A 17,965-nucleotide genomic window follows, 5' to 3' on the forward strand; every position below is an offset into this window, starting at 1 on the left:
TTTATTATGCTTTGCTTATATAGCACTATCATATTCCGCAGCGCTTTACATACATTATCATCATTTTCACGTTGCTCACAATCTAAATTCCCTCTCAGTATGTCTTTGGAATGTGGGAGGAGACCGGAGAACCCGGAGGAAACCCACGCAAACATGGGGAGAACATACAAAACTCCTTGCAAATGTTGTCCTTGGTGGGATTTGAACCTAGGACCTCAGCGTTGCAAGGCTGCAGTGCTAACCACTGAGTCACCGTGCTGCCCATTCGTGAGATCAGTCCAAAGCTCAAAGGAGGTGAGAGAAGGGAAGAAAAAGGGCTCTTCCTATAAGATGACTAGAGTGGGCACTTTGAATGTCCAGGGCTGGCATTAAAACAAAATGTAATACAAAAATGTTGTGAGATTTCCAGAGGAAGAGACCACTTTCCTGGATCTAGTGGTTCCAAGATAAAACAATATTCAGCCTAGATGTGCAACCTGGCGATGCAGACTGTGAAAATACTGTACTCAAAGGAGCTCAACTGGCTACAAAGTCATCAGAAGGTTCTCCCAGTAATTTCATCGAAGTGTGGGTAAACTACTGCCGTCAAGTAGACGGTAAGGACCTAAGCTGGGCGTCCCAGTGGTAGAGATGAACCAGAGGGAGACATTTACAAAATAAAAGGGGCTCCCAGTTATGAGAGAACAATCTGGATGTGAGAGTGTACCTGGGATCAGAGACTCAGAGGTATGTTTGGAAAACTATCCTCTCCAACCCGAGAAGTGGAAGTTCGAAATGGGTACCTGCCAAGAAAGGGGCATGAAGACTAGATTTGGAGTAGAGAAGAGGGGAAACCACAAGTGGAAATGCCCTATAAGTAGAATGGGGAAGAGGATAAGAGACTTGGAAAAGATTTAGCCCTCTGGGAGAAAGTGTAGAATTAGGAATAGTGTATGGCATTAAACACCATAATCCATTACAGCAATAAGTCGTCAGATATGAAGAGATTCGAATTAGAAAAACTTAGAACATGATGTTTTATTGATTATACATAAAAAAAAAATATATTTAAAAAGACAGGGCAAAAACGACAAACCCCCCAGAAGAAGCGAGCAGCGAAACGGCTTCCACTGGGAATGGGTTGGACACGGCTTTCTCTCATCCCTGATTAATATTATCCAGAGGCATGCAATAAACAATCTACCATTGATTGTTTATTGCATGCAATTTTACTAAAGTTTTGCCAGGAATGTAGCTTCTAATGTACTTGATGGCTCAGGCAGCGTATGTGACATGCAGGATATATATTTATTCACAATAGGGATCTCTGCACTTGCCCCTTACCCCTTTGATTATCCTGCTTTCCACTTCACTTCCTGCCCTCCTCTCTCCATTTGAAAATCATTTTAGCCTTTGAGTTGAACGTTTGTTAAATACTTATTTTTTGCATTTGTACTTTTTTGGTTGGATCTATTAGGTCTAATAACGTTTTTTGCTTCCCTATGCATTAGGATGTACATCCTCTCAGACTTGATATATAATACTAGATTGTGGCCCGATTCTAACGCATCGGGTATTCTAGAAAATGCATGTCCCCGTAGTATATGGACAATGATGATTCCAGAATTCGCGGCAGACTGTGCCCGTCGCTGATTGGTCGAGGCAACCTTTATGACATCATCGTCGCCATGGCAACCATTATGACATCTACGTCGATACTGTGCCCGTCGCTGAATCAGAAACATGGGATTTCTACTTCCTTTATGACATCATCGTCGCTGTGCCCATTGCTGATTGGTCGAGGCCTGGCGGTCTCGACCAATCAGAGACGCGGGATGTCTACGTCCTTTATGACATCATCGTCGCTGTGCCCGTCGCTGATTGGTCAGAGACGCGGGATTTCCAGGACAGACAGACAGACAGACAGAAAAACCCTTAGACAATTATATATATAGATTGTGTAATTATCAGTATTATTTACCAGTTTCACTGGCTGCCAGGTGTGAGGAATCACTACAGAGAAATTTGGAGGTGGGCTATCACAGAGTGGAGAAATCTAGAAGGTCTTATTGAGGGGATGCAGAAATCAAACTGTTATCCACTTGGTCACTGATCGATTCTGCGTCAAATTGAAGCACAAAATTCCTGGTGCCAGTCCTCTTCTAGTCCAAGGAATAGGCTTTCCTTTCATTGACGCCAACAGCAACAAGTTGTTGATCTTCTCCACTAAAAAGACAAACCCTGAACCACATACCCTCCTCCAAAGGGTCTAAGACCCTCTTTCCATCTTCAAAAAGAATTGGTTCCTCAGTGGTCCACCACAGCCACCACCTTAACTTTAATTTATGTGTCATTCTTTGTTGACAGCCTAGATAAGTAGTTTGATTCAGCTGGTCTTTACGAAAGGACCTGTTCTAGCATGGAGGGTGTCCCTCACTGCCCGAGGCCAGCTTGGAATTGTGGTCAAACTTAAAAGAATTAGAGGTGCCTCCTAGAATTTGGACCAAGCTGGAAGATTACATTCGTGGCCCACATTTACTGGACACACACAGACACCCCGTTGAGGCATCAAAGAGGTATTGTCAAGAAACAGCACCCCTAAAGAGGTTACACTAGGATGGAGTGTAAGCTATGTCCTTCCGGACTTTAGAGGAAAAAAAAGTAGAAGACAGCCACACTACCTACTGTATAAAAACTAAGAAAAGAAAATTGTAAAAAGGCAAACAAATGACAATAATCAAAAAATGGAGCAGACCTGAAAACATTTTTTTGTCTGCCATTTACAGACTGTAAGAATACGCTACCTGAGTGTGTTGGGGGACACTCGTTTGGCACAAGATTCAAGCACTCAGGCACAGTACCTCACATGAGTCTGGTTTATTAAACTGCATAAACCATATGATGTACAGTCCATTGTAATACAGCCACGAAACATTAAAGGACATCAGACAGTTCATGTAGCAGATAGGCTTCTCTGCTGTATATTACAATCCCCTTGTCCGGGGTTAACTCTCAGGAGTTCCACTCCTCACACTGACTTCACGTCAGTCCCAGGTCCTTAACACCAACCGTCCAGGTCTACGGTCTCCAGGTGCTTCCAGGACGACTCCACTCCCAAGAGCCTCCAACACCGACCGTCCAGGTCTACGTTCTCCAGGTGCTTCCAGGACGACTCCACTCCCAGGAGCCTCCAACACCGACCGTCCAGGTCTACGGTCTCCAGGTGCTTCCAGGACGACTCCACTCCCAGGAGCCTCCAACACCGACCGTCCAGGACCTTGCACAGGAACCTCACAGGCACATGTGATCCACACCTTGGTCACATTACATACCTGTAACCACTCCCAGGGTGGGAGTGTGGGTGTGTGTGGCTAGTCTGACCCTCCCATCTCTCATGACTAGCCCTGCCAATCTCCCATTAGAACTTACACATTTACATGTGGGACTACAGGTCCCAGACCACAACATAACTTTAGACTGACAGCGCAGAGTGTCCTCCTCTGCGACACACATACCAGCCATCTACAATTCTGCCGGACTTTGTCTCATCACAACTATGCCTCCAAGTGCATCTTGAAGTGCACACGCAGCACCCCCTGGCTGTAACATTGGTCACTGCACCACAAGACACTAAGCTAAAACTGAGAAGCTTAGTTTCTGAGGAAAGGGTACAAGTCTACATTTCTTATACCTTGTGTTAAGACCTATGCCCAAGGTAGTGTCCCTCAATGTTATTAACGAGACAATATTTTTTTTTTTTTAAATTTCAGGAAATCTGTTTTGGACATAATTATACAAGGGTCATTATAATACAGACCTTTGATAACTGTATTATAACCATACACCTGTGTTATCACATGACCAGGAGGAAGCAGAAGTTTTATAATATGCAATACAGAAGGTTTAATTGAAAAATAGGGATTTTTGTGTGTACTCACCGTAAAATCCTTTTCTCCGAGCCACTCATTGGGGGACACAGGACCATGGGTGTTAAGGTACCTTCACACATAACGATTTCGTTAACGATATCGTTGCTTTTTGTGACGTAGCAACGATATCGTTAACGAAATCGTTATGCGTGACAGCGACCAACGATCAGGCCCCTGCTGGGAGATCGTTGGTCGCTGTTAATGATCAGGACCTTTTTTTTGGTCACTGATCACCCGCTGACATCGCTGAATCGGCGTGTGTGACGCCGATCCAGCGATGTGTTCACTGGTAACCAGGGTAAATATCGGGTTACTAAGCGCAGGGCCGTGCTTAGTAACCCGATATTTACCCTGGTTACCATTGTAAAAGTTAAAAAAAAAAAAACAGTACATACTTACATTCCGGTGTCTGTCCCCCGGCCTCAGCTTCCCTTCACTGTGTCAGCGCCGGCCGGCCGTAAAGCAGAGCACAGCGGTGACGTCAACTTAGTGTCAGCCTCCTAGTGACAGCAGCATAACACCCATGGTCCTGTGTCCCCAAATGTGGCGAAGGAGAAATGTTTACATAGTCAACACACAAAGGAACAAAAATTGTTAGGCTAGTGAGTGATCGTTGCCTTCTCTTAAATGGTCAAATTGTTATTTTATATAATGGTTCTGGCACAGGGACGACACCATGGTGTGATACAGCCCCCCCAACATATATGTATGGCCCGCCAGCTGCCTGGTAGAACCCCCTACTGGCTGCATGTCACAAGGAGGTTTTCATAAACATCGCCGACTGCCATGGCGGAGTCTGTGAATCTATTGAATCTTTAGATAAAAAAGTAAATGGGGCGGCACAGCCTTCAAAACAAGGACACAAAGCCAAGTGATGTATTAACACTTCAGTGCTTCATGGGTTAACCAACGCTGCCACATCACACACTTCGGGTGCTCCTCGAAGAAAACAGATCCAACTGCATAGTCCACGTAAAAGAAGAAAACGAGGGCACTCACCAGTCTTCTTATTGTGCAAAGATCACTTTATTAGTCCAACATATAAAAGTCCAAGGTCGGGCAACGACGGAGCCGAAGCTCAGGTGAGCAGGGGGGAGCGGAGACGACGGCCGTTTCGCGCTGTGCTTGCGCTTCTACGGGTCAGCCCGTAGAAGCGCAAGCACAGCGCGAAACGGCCGTCGTCTCCGCTCCCCCCTGCTCACCTGAGCTTCGGCTCCGTCGTTGCCCGACCTTGGACTTTTATATGTTGGACTAATAAAGTGATCTTTGCACAATAAGAAGACTGGTGAGTGCCCTCGTTTTCTTCTTTTACGTGGACTATTGAATCTTTAGGTTCTTGCACTCATCCTTGTAACTTCACTAAAGGCTGTAAGCAACGAAGGGAGACTCAGGGGTCGACACAAAGACATGTCACCAAGAGTTAAATCTCTGCTGGGCTAGGTTGTTAATACTCCTCTCCTTGGTCACATGCTGTGGGAGACCCAGTCATATATTCCCTTCCGCTATATACGAGTGCTGGACTATTCAGGTATAGCCAGCTATAGCTTGTCAAAACCTGATCGTGAGACATCCAGGAATTTCTGGTGGTTGCTCTGTGATAGTGGTGTGTGGTTTATAGTGAAAACCTTTTCATTTCCCTTTGGTGTTTCATGTAGCTTCTTTGCCTCATTGGCTCTTAATCTTCTTCCCTAGTGTTTATTCCTGTGTGAGTTCTCTGTGATCAAAGGTACCTTCACACTCAACGATATCGCTAGTGATCCGTGACGTTACAGCGTCCTGGCTGGTGATATCGTTCAGTTTGACAGGCAGCAGCGATCAGGATCCTGCTGTGACATCGCTGGTCGGAGCAGAAAGTCCAGAACTTTATTTAGTCGCTGGACCTCCTGCAGACATCGCTGAATCGGCGTGTGTGACGCTGATTCAGCGATGTCTTCACTGGTAACCAGACAGACAGCTCCAGCGACCAACGATGCCGGTCCCCTGGTAACCAGGGTAAACATCGGGTTACTAAGCGCAGGGCCGCGCTTAGTAACCCGATGTTTACCCTGGTTACCAGTGTAAATGTAAAAAAAAAAACAAACACTACATACTTACATTCTGTCCCCCGGCGCTCTGCTTTCCTGCACTGGCTGTGAGCGCCGGCTGACGTCACTGCTCTGCTTTACGGCTGGCCGGTGCTGACAGTGCAGGAAAGCACAGCGCCGGGGGACAGACACCGGAATGTAAGTATGTAGTGTTTTTTTTGTCTTTACATTTATGCTGGTAACCAGGGTAAACATCGGGTTACTAAACGTGGCCCTGCGCTTAGTAACCCGATGTTTACCCCGGTTACCAGGATCGTTGGTCGCTGGAGCTGTCTGTGTGACAGCTCTCCAGCGACCAAACAGCGATGCTGCAGCGATCGGGATCGTTGTCTAGATCGCTGCAGCGTCGCTACATGTGATGGTACCTTTAGCTTTTGTTTCTTAGCGGTCAGTCTTTTTTGTGTTAACCCTTTCACTTCTGCCCCTTTTTCAATGGGTGAGGGGAGGGGATCAGATTAGTTCGATACAGGAGAATAGAGAGGTACAAGACCCAGGCATCCCCACCATCAGGGGTAATCTTGGGGACAGGATAGACTTGTGTCCCTTTAGCTTCATGTTCTAAACTAGTGCCCACAGTCCTTGCTACCCCATAGTAACATCATGACATAACACCCCTGAATATAGTATATCTTAGAAAATTAAGCCAATTTACAGAGATTTTCCAGGTACGAAACAACTAGACAAAAGAGATACCGAGGCAGTTGTCCAACAACAACGTGCGGATCCTATTCTGAATAATAGGACCTGGATGCAAAAATAGCTTGATATCAGATGATAACTTGCCAAGTGTAATGACTGTGTGATTCTGGGTCTCTCTATGACTAACGTGAAAAACACACATGTAAATATATCTTACCTCCACGGAAGCCCACATACGATGTTCCACCTTTGATTCTAGGTAGCTTGGTTATAAAGTAGACAAAGACACATTTATCATTGAGATTTAACTTGTTGATTTCGTTCACAGCAGAGTACCTGAGGGCAAGGAATCATAAAAAGATTGGGAACAAATCATGTCATCTAACATGACGTATTGTTTTCTTAAAAGTGTTGTCCAGGACTTTTTTTTTCTCCAGAAACTGCTATATATACACATATACTGTGCTTAACATAAATCACTTAAGAGGTTAATCAATATCTCACGGATGACAAGAACAATTTCCAAAATGTTGACAACACAGAGTTGCACGGAACATTTTTTTCCCAAAATCTTCAGTTTTACTCAGTTGATGCAAAAAGAATACACCTCACATTAAGGCTACACTCACATGGCCATAGATTCTGTCATTAGAGAAAATCGGGCTGATTATGGTAATGACACTCGGATCAAAAATTGGCAGAGATGAGCCGAGTGTCAGCTTCTCTTACATGCAAGTGTAGTCCGATGATTTCCCCGCATCCTAAACTTGTATGGATGTGCATGGTCTGATTGTTATCAGATGCACTCGCAACATCCTGCGATTATTTACTCATGCCGAATTGGCATGAGAAAAAAAACACTGGTTGGCACTGCCCCATAGTATAACATTGGGATGTGCAATCCGACAAAACATTGATACCACTCGGCCATGTTATACACTTGTGTGAACCGAGCTCTAAAAACTATATCTAGTATTTTGTATGACATCCATGATATTTACAGATGGCACCAAATCTTCTAGGCATGGAATGATTAAGTTGGCAACATATTCCAAAATCTATCATCGGGTGCGTGTCAACTCCACTTGCTGCTTTTAAAGGCAGATGATGGCTGAATAACATAGCCATCATCTGCTAGCAATAATGCAGGCTCATATTTCATACACAAGAACAATATGTTTGGTGGACCTAAAAAAAAAATCTAATACTGGACTAATGAAATAAACAAATGAAAAAAAAAAAAAAACGCTTACAAAGGGCACTGGGGTGTAACAATTCCTATACAGAAGCACCAGAAAGTTTTACAAAATCTTTATTATTAGTGACAAGTATTTTATTAACTTACTTCGCTGATGCCACAAGATTTGCTCCCTGAGAACCTTCTTCAAAATCAGTTTGTATAATCAGTATTACATTGCCAGAAGAAGATTCTAGATAAGTCCTAAATCAAAGAAAACATACAGTAATAAGTGCAACAAAATAAAAAGAGACAACAGTGCAGAGGTACATCAGTATATATCACAGCTTTTTATGGTGGTCTCTCTCCTCCCTTAGAATTGCTTTAAAAGGATACCAGTACAAATCGGAACCTGTTCCCTCTCAACCTGACTAACCAGACACATTTTCATGTGTTAGGCAAAAGGAAACTGACCAAATATCCATAAGAATATCAAAAGTATATGCCGTATATACCCGAGTATAAGCTGAGATTTTCAGCCCCCAAAAAATGGGCTGAAAGTGCCCCTCTCGGCTTATACTCGAGTCATGGTCGGTGGCGGAGTTGCCGCGTGAGGGGGAGCGACGACAGTCACATACTCACCTGCTCCTGGCGCTCCTGACGCGGTCCCTGCATGTCCCATGGTCTCCGGCAGCTTCTTCCCCTGTTCAGCGGTCACGTGGTACCGCTCATTAAAGTAATGAATATGGACTCCACTCCCAAATCATTCAGCTGAGGCGATGAAAACTTAATCTCCGAACACTATCAAATACTCGGAAATCACCCAAGCGTACTCAGGAAAACCCGAGCAACGAGTAAACTCGCTCATCACTACTCTCTGTCCTTACATCGTGCTGCTCTCGGATTTCATAGTGAAAACTTGGTGACAGATTACCTTTAAAGCAGCTGAGCAAGTCTGAGATTCAGAAAAATATTGAGCTCTTAGTAACTCAAAGGACCAATTATCAAATTATGTGACAACTTACCGAATTTTTTTCAAGAATGAGAATTCGGTGTCAAACTGCTGAAGGGATAAAATTTCAATGTTGCTGATATCTTTTTGCAACTCGGCTTCTAAAATCTTTTTATCAGCAGAGGTAAGAAGGCGTGAAAATGTTGTTATCTGAAACAGAAAGAGTTACACTTTAAATCATGTCTTAATTTTGCTTACAGGAGTTGTCCACTACTTGGACAACCCCTTCTCATTCCCTACATTTGGCTCCATTAATATAAAAAAGCTAATACTCACCTCCGGTGCCAGCGCCATTTTAGCACTGTTAGAACTCGCTTTCTTAGGGCTCACCTGAGGTTAGGACCTGGGAGTCCAGCTCCCAGTCACCGCTGGTGTCACTGTCCCAGACGTATAATTAACAGGAAGTGAGTAGCCAGCCGCAGCTCTCACTTCCTTTTAATTACGTATACGTCTGACTGGGAGCCGGACTCACAGGTCCTAACCCCCGATGAGCCCTGGGAACGCGAGTGCCAGCACCGCTGGAATGGTGGCGGTGAAGAAGGTGAGTATAAGTGTTTTTATTTTATTATGTCCAAACACTCAAATTGAGAAGGGGTTGGACAACGTTTTCAAAGGTCAGGACTAGATTTGTAAAAAAAGGAAAATAATTGATATGGAATGGAAATACCGTAGTTTTTAAAAGCAAAACAAGCAAACACAAACAATCCAAAACTAGCAAAATTTTAAGCCATTGAATTCTTGCCGTAATTTGGTAGTAGCTTAGTTAAAAGGTCGTTGCTACTTGTGGCCTCATCCTCAAATATTTGCAATCCTAATTGCTTAAGGGAAATCTATCAGCAGGTTTTTAGACCACAAAGTAACGTCATCACAATCAAGTACCCATAATGATGATTTCTTCCATACCTTTATGTTATACGTCCATCTTTCAATTGTCTTGTAATCTATCAGAAAAAGGGCAGGGGGTTGGCTGCATTTATAGCTCTCCGGCCACTCTGTCTTTCCCTGCCCACCACCAACCTCCTGCCAGTGATTGAAAGGTCAATTCTCTGTAACCCGCTCCTCCGACCGACATCTCACACAAGTGGTTTCATTCTCAGGGGCTTGTGTAATAATGTCCTGACATTGGGTGAGCCAGACTATCCATCTGCACGTGTGTTGACCTGGAGAATGACAGCGATTATGACACATCTCAGGTGGGAGGAGCAGGTCATGGACACGGATATCTTGAACAGACCCCGTCATTCCTGGAAGCGGTGCATGTGCACATGGATAGTCTGGCTTCCATAATGTCATCAGGACATTACAGTGCAAGAGCTGGCCCTGGGAATGATGGCACCTGCGCGAGATGTTGGTTGGAGGCGGAGGTCACAGAGAAATGTGACCTGTCAATCACTGGCAGGAGAAAGACAGAGAGGCAGAAGAACACCAAGTCACTGCACTTGTGAGCTCGTTTGCATAAGAATTTACAGATAGATTACATGGAAACGCAAACTTATAATAGAAAGATATGGAAGTAACCATCATTACACGTACTGTCCTGTGATGACGTTTGTTTGGGATATAAAAACCTGCTGACAAATTCCCTTTTAAAAGTTATTTCCATCATTAAAAGCTGTAATCTTTTCAAAAGATAGATAACTTGCAGATTGGCGGGGGTATAAATACTGGGACACCTACCAATCCCAATAACGGGATTCTGAAATGCCCTGTTCTCTAGATGTTAACAGCTATATCCGGTAGTTTCATAGAGAATTAGTTGACCAGGAGCTCCTACAGTATATGCGGCCACTACTCCATTCTGGGATCTTTCTCAAAATCGGTGAGATTCCCAATTGTCATACCTCTGACCATCTACAGGTTATCACCCATTGTTTTGTTGATGGGAATAAATCTTGTAAATTACAACATAGTAAGCAGACAATGCTAGTTAAAACAAAACGGTAAACTAATAAAGAAAATAAAACATAGATTACCTCAGTGAAAATGGCATGATTGTCGTAGACAGAAGTTATGTGTGAAGAAAGGAAGTCTAATATGGAGCCGTGATGTTGTTTCTTGAAGTACTCATCAATGAATTCTTGGTAGCCTAACCTGATGACAGCATCCGGTGTAGCACAGTAAAGCAAAACAATTTTTGCCCTCCTCTTGACATTTTTTATATGTTCGGGATCAGATTGTGCTTGATCCATATTTTCAAATACTTGAAGAACGACAGAGGCACAGGTGTCGGAGTGGTAGCCAATAAAAACATCAGACGGGCTGTATTTATGATCTTTTATCATGAGATGGTTTAAGTTGGGATTGGTGAATTCTTTTACCCAAGCCTCAAGCTCTTTAACAATGGCTTTTTGTTCTTTTTTCAAATATGTGCTCATATCCAGATAATGTTTTTCGAGTCTGTTGATTAGTGGGATTGGAAAGTCTTTGTACACAACATCTTTTTCTTCGATGACTATCAGTCTGAATTTTGGATGAACTCTGCATTTGACACGATGAGTACCAAGGCCCAAGTCTACATACTTTTGGCCGGCTAGGTAAACGTAATATTGGTTCAATGCATCATAAAGGCTTTCATACAAATTTTGCAGATTGAGGAGAATGACCATCTGACCAGTTTCCATACAGATCTTAACACGATTGATATTTCGGCAAATCTGAGTGTACTCTTGGTCTTTTGGGAAGCTGGAACCAAATATGATTTCAGGTGACTGGTTCTCATTAATCAATGCCTGCTGTAGTATCTGTAGTGCTGCATAATTTTTGGTCAAGATTAAGAGGTAACGAGACTCGCAGTCTTCACTATCGCTTTTAATATTTTCCATCACCAGATCAATTGTATTGTAGGCTTCACCCAGATGATTATTTTCAACTCCTATAAAAATGTCCAAAGCTTTCAAATCATCTTTCCCACTGAAATTCCGGAGGACAGCCCGAGCAATTTCATGCTCCGTCAAGCCTTCGTGAGACTGTTTGGTAAAAGCAAATACCATTTTTATCAGACTGTAAAAGTCACGTAATCCAAAAAATTCTTTCTTCTGCTCTTTTTGAGTCATGCAAACTTGCTGATAAGCTTCTGCAAAATATCTGAAATGGTTAGAGACTTTCTTAAGAATCAGTTTATCAGAAGAACAGATTCCATAAGCACTTTCAAAGAGTTCATCCTTGTCGGGATCACCACGAGATACAAAGATTCCTCTGTTCATTTTTGCAGGATCTAGCGCCCAGTTGGAGATACCAATGAATCCAACCTTTTTGTGTGGCAATGGTTCATCATCAATGCAACCATCTTCCAGCAAGGGATGAAGTGTCTTTAAAGGCATTTTTGCAGAGTCTTCAGCAAGACCAATCTCATCAAGTACGACCACAGACACATACTCTTTTAAATTTTTCCCTTCCTGGAATCGGGCGCAGTGCTTAAATGTGCCAATTATGCCTTCTGGTGTTGAGTGGGGGCTACACTGAAAAGATACCAAGTGGATCTGTTTCATGTCTTTATACAGATCTGTATGGGCTGCCTGACCCTGCATGGCATCGGCAACAATTGTCTTCGCAAGTGATTTCGAGCTTCCAGGTTTTCCAACAAGAAATAGTGGGATTTTAAGTTCAATGCAGATGACCATCATAAATAAGTTTTCCTTCAAAGCAAGGTTTCTTGCAATGGTGTCTCTTAAATGTACACCTGACAAAAAGAGATCTTGAATTGCACTTATTTCACGTAAAATAGCATCTGGGTCATCATATGGTTGGTTGAAGTGTTCAGATATATCATCTCTATAGAAGTCTTTAGTTTCCAAAGATGCATGATAGCAAACACCAGTGGCCAGTACAAGAGACCAGGCTACTCTATCTTTAATTGAAGTGGTGTTTCTTTTACCCTTTACCATGTTTTTCTGATATGTCAGCAGCTTTTCTTGATGGTTATAGAACCACTTAAAGACCTCCACACAACGCTCAACATCTCTCAAGCTGACAAAGCTGCATTCGTCCTTATTTAATCTCATGTAAGTCTGAGAAGTGGAGAGCACATCCGTTAACAACTGGACATCACTAGTCAAGAGCTTAATCTCTTTTGCTAAACGCTGAACAATTTGTTGTATATATTTCTTCTCCGTTTCATTATTTAGTTGTCCAAAGTCCCATACAAGTGGCATCATGCTGGGAGGCAAAGCATGCACGCGGTAAACAAGCTGTCTTAATGGAATGGACCCGAGTCTTTCCTTGGTCTCATCTGCGGTTACTCTGTAACCCAGACCGGCAGATTCTAAGCGTTTGATCATTTCTTCAGTGTGCTTCCGATAGGGGTTACAGGCTGCAATTATGTGTAATCCAGAATTCTCTAGTAATGGCTCCCCATCTACAGTGCGATCACACAGCGCTTCTTTGATGCTACTGATTGCCTCAGTTGTATTGGCTTCATCAAAAAACAACACAGTATCACATCCATCGTCTTTGTTAATGATTCCAATATTCTGAGCCTCTAATATTTTTTGGGAAATCATCTCAGCTGTGGTACCTCCATGGACCTTTACAAGCTTCATATTTTCTGTATCAACAAGTCCTTTGCATAAATGGCATAAGAACTTAATTAACCGTGTTTTTCCACAACCAGTTTCTCCCATGATGACAACAGGAATCCCACATCGAAATCTCATCTTAATGGCCAAAATCTTGAGAATGTTGTCCATAGTAAGCTCATATGTTTCATCAGGATCAAATGGCCATTCGATTCCTAGGACCATGGATAATCTACTGATTTTCTCATCTCTGGGCAGTTTGTCGAAGTCAATATTGAATGGCACTCTTTGAAGTGTCAACCCTGTATATAGCTGCATGGTCATTACATTCTGTTTAATTATAGTATTATCTCTGGGATTGACGGCATCTACACCTCCGGCATTGTTTGGTTGCAAGTGGAATCCAATAAATGTCATGGATATGCGATCATTATTAAAGAAGATATAGGGATGTGATTCAGATTCCCACCTTTTACGCAATAAAAAGGGAGCCAGGTCTCTTTCTTTAAGCTCACGAATGTCAATGGATTGTCTACCTGGACTTTGATCTGCAATCTCCAACGATGGCGTTGCAAAGTCTTTTGCCATGATTATCATAAAGTCGACCACAAAACGTTTGAATCCTTGCAATGTATCTCCAACAAACTCAAAGTTACAAAAAACTGAAGATTCACAATCTTTAAGTTGGACATTTAAAAACCAGGCAAAGTTTCTGAGTTCAGACCAAGAAGGATCAATAATTCCACAATACATAAGGAATATCTGGAGACATTTTGCTGGATTCCCCTCCACACTGCCATTATCGTAAGAAAATGTATCAAGATTCTGCCCTTCTCTAAAACGTATTAAATACTGGTATGGTCTCTGGAAACATTCACTACGGAATTCCTTCACATCCATTCCTGGATCCCCACAGTCATCTGCCACATCTTCGGTGTACTTTCTCAGTACTTCTTTTGGTGAACAACATGATATTTTGGGAAAGTAGTCAATTAGATTGTACTGTATCACTTGATGAGCCTGCGTGCAGAAATAAATATATTAGGTAAGAAGTAAAATACAATCAAAACAGCATTAAGACTGGAAGTACTAACCAAGCACTAGAAACCCTGTTATTACAAGTGGTAAGACAGTAATATGATACTAATGAAAGGAGACAGGTGTCTTGTTAGGACATGGTTAATGTCCTGCTCTCTCAGGGTTAATTTTGCTGGCCTCCCTTTCGATCTGCGAGGGGTATTTATACTCACTCCAGACTAGGATTCCCTGTCAGCTGTACTTTCATTCTAGTCTGTGTACCTGACCCCTGGAGTGTGTGCCCGGATTGCAATTGTTTTCCTTGCTCTCCGTGTGTTACTCTGTTTGTTTGTTCTTCTGGATTTCTGACCTTTGGCTTCACTTCTGACAATCCCCTGTCTCACCCTTTTGGTACCTCGTGATCTCCTGGTTCAGATCTTAGCTTGTTTGACTACTCTCCTGTGTTTATCTCTCCTCTGCACCCGGGTGTCTGGCTCCGCCCCCGACTACCTCCTACTCTGTCACATGGTTCAGGTCCTGGATGTTACCTGGTTAGTTCCCGGCATGTTGCTCAGCTCCCTTGCTGCTTTGTGCAGCGAACCCCACGGCAGTATTACTTGGGAGCCATGACAACAGTGATTTGACTAAACTACAGTACCATGCACAGCCATAACTGATAGGAGAATTAGGAATTTGAGGTCTCATAATTAACAGGGCATAAAAGCACAAAAAACAAGATAGGATCACCATGGATGTATAAGGCAGGATAAGATGTAGAGGAGCTGAGCTCAAAAGGAAATCATCATAGAAACTAAGCTGGTTTCTTTGCATCTTGTTAATTTATTCTTTGTATAAATGGTAAATGCTGTTTGATATCTTGTAGGTTTTTGTTTTTCATATCTTTAGATGATGACTTTTGCTTTACTTTTTTATATTTATATATGATGTCTTTGTTATATAGTGTTTTTTGTCTTTTTAGATCATTAAATAATATCTTGTTTTTTGCCTTTTTAGATCTTTGGAGGATATATTTTGATATATGCTATATATTTGTCCTTAAATATCTTTAACCCCTTAAGCCACTGTCCCTTTATGAGGTTATAACTCTGGAACGCTTCAACGGATCCAGGCGATTCTGACAATGTTTTCTCGTGAGATATTGTACTTCATGATAGGGGTAAAATTTCTTCGACATAACTTGCGTTTATTTGTGAAAAAAACGGAAATTTGGCAACAATTTTGAAAATTTTGCAATTTTCCAAATTTGAATTTTTATGCCCTTAAATCACAGAGATATGTCACACAAAATAATTAATAAGTAACATTTCCCACATGTCTACTTTACATAAGCACAATTTTGGAACCAATTTATTTTTTATGTTAGGGAGTTATAAGGGTTAAAAGTTGACCAGCAATTTCTTATTTTTACAACACCAATATTTTTTAGGGACCACATCACATTTGAAGTCATTTTGAGGGGTCTATAATATAGAAAATAACCAAGTGTGACACCATTCTAAAAACTGCAGCCCTCTAGGTGCTCAAAACCACATTCAAGAAGTTTATTAACCCTTCAGGTGTTTCAGAGGAATTTTTGGAATGTTTTAAAAAAAAAAATGAACATTTAACTTTTTTTCACAAAAAATTTTTATTTTACCAAGGGTAACAGGAGAAAATGGACCCCAAACGTTGTTGTACAATTTGTTCTGAGTACGCTGATACCCCATATGTGGGGGTAAACCACTGTTTGGGCGCATGGCAGAGCTCGGAAGGGAAGGAGCGCCGTTTGACTTTTCAATGCAAAATTGACTGGAATTGAGATAGTACACCATGTTGCGTTTGGAGAGCCCCTGATGTGCCTAAACATTGAAACCCCCCACAAGTGACACTATTTTGGAAACTAGACCCCCCCAAGGAACTTATCTAGATGTGTGGTGAGCACTTTGACCCACCAAGTGCTTCACAGAAGTTTATAATGCAGAGCCGTAAAAATAAAAAATCATATTTTTTCACAAATATGATCTTTTCACCCCCAATTTTTTATTTTGCCAAGGGTAAGAATAGAAATTGGACCCCAAAAATTGTTGTGCCATTTGTCCTGAGTACGCCGATACCCCATATTTGAGGGTAAACCACTATTTGAGCCCATGGCAGAGCTCGGAAGGGAAGGAGCGCCATTTGACTTTCAATGCAAAATTGACTGGAATTGAGATGGTGACGGTACAGATGAATGACCTCGGGGAGACCAAAACATCTAACACCGCGGAGACACCATCACGTGTTTCTCAACGCAGTGATCCAGAACACTGCCCCTATCCCTTATGGGAAATATGCAAATGCATGAAAAGTAAGCTGCGGAGACACCATCACATGTTTCTCAACGCAAGCAGTGAATAGCCAGGCCTTTCCCCGGGAAGGAACAACCACGGGAAGGGCAGCATCCAATAAAGGAAAACATCCAATAAAGGAAAACCACCTATGCCAAGCATGGTATCCATCCACAGACAGCTGTTTCGGGGGTTTTGCCCCTCATCAGTGTGGAGTAGGAAACTGGCTATTAGGAGCAGTGCCTAGTAAAAGGCTGTGACGGTACAAATGAATGACCTCAGGGAGACCAAAACATCTAACACCGCGGAGACACCATCACGTGTTTCTCAACGCAGTGATCCAGAACACTGCCCCCATCCCTTATGGGAAACCACTATTTGAGCGCATGGCAGAGCTCGGAAGGAGCGCCATTTGACTTTCAATGCAAAATTGACTGGAATTGAGATGGGACACCATGTCGCGTTTGGAGAGCCCTTGATGTGCCTAAACATTGAAATCCCTCACAAGTGTCACCATTTTGGAAATTAGACCCCCTAAGGAACTTATCTAGATGTATTTTGAGAGCTTTGAACCCCCAAGTGTTTCACTACAGTTTATAACGCAGAGCCGTGAAAATAAAAAATAATTTTTTTCAACAAAAATAATTTTTTAGCCCCCAGTTTTGTATTTTCCCAAGGGTAACAGGAGAAATAGGACCCCAAAAGTTGTTATCCAATTTGTCCTGACTACACGGATACCCCATATGTGGGGGGGAACCACCGTTTGGGCGCATGGCAGAGCTTGGAAGGGAAGGAGCGCCACTTGGAATGCAGACTTAGATGGATTGGTCTGCAGGCGTCACCTTGCATTTGCAGAGCCCCTGATGTACCCAAACAGTAGAAACCCCCCACAAGTGTCCCCATATTGGAAACTAGACCTCCCAGGGAACTTATCTAGATGTGTTGTGAGAACTTTGAACCCCAAAGTGTTTCACTACAGTTTATAACGCAGAGCCGTGAAAATAAAAAAATCTTTTTTTCCCACAAAAATTATTTTTAGCTCCCCAAATTTTTATTTTTCCAAGGGTAAGAGAACTTGGACCCCAAAAGTTGTTGTCCAATTTGTCCCGAGTATGCTGATACCCCATATGTTGGGGTAAACCCCTGTTTGGGCGCACAGGAAAGCTCGGAAGGGAAGGAGCACTGTTTTACTTTTTTAACGCAGAATTGGCTGGAAATCAGATCGGACGCCATGTCGCGTTTGGAGAGCCCCTGATGTACCTAAACAGTGGAAACCCTCAATTCTAA

The 17,965-nt window shown here is 42.6% G+C and overlaps 1 protein-coding gene across 4 annotated transcripts in view; it reads right to left on the reverse strand.

Annotated features, from left to right (window-relative positions):
* The window catches only part of RNF213 (ring finger protein 213), a 297,165-nt gene that overhangs the window by 113,114 nt on the left and 166,086 nt on the right, over window positions 1–17,965 (reverse strand). For all 4 annotated transcript variants that reach the window (XM_069763592.1, XM_069763594.1, XM_069763593.1 and 1 more), the window contains exons 28-31: window positions 10,794–14,354; window positions 8,834–8,970; window positions 7,977–8,072; window positions 6,849–6,967 (exon numbers count right to left, since the gene is read on the reverse strand). In XM_069763592.1, the coding sequence (XP_069619693.1) occupies window positions 6,849–6,967; window positions 7,977–8,072; window positions 8,834–8,970; window positions 10,794–14,354 (3,913 nt within the window). The remainder of the gene's footprint in view (window positions 1–6,848; window positions 6,968–7,976; window positions 8,073–8,833; window positions 8,971–10,793; window positions 14,355–17,965) is intronic.

The sequence above is a fragment of the Ranitomeya imitator genome, chromosome 4, assembly GCF_032444005.1.
Source record: "Ranitomeya imitator isolate aRanImi1 chromosome 4, aRanImi1.pri, whole genome shotgun sequence".
NCBI lineage: Eukaryota > Metazoa > Chordata > Amphibia > Anura > Dendrobatidae > Ranitomeya > Ranitomeya imitator.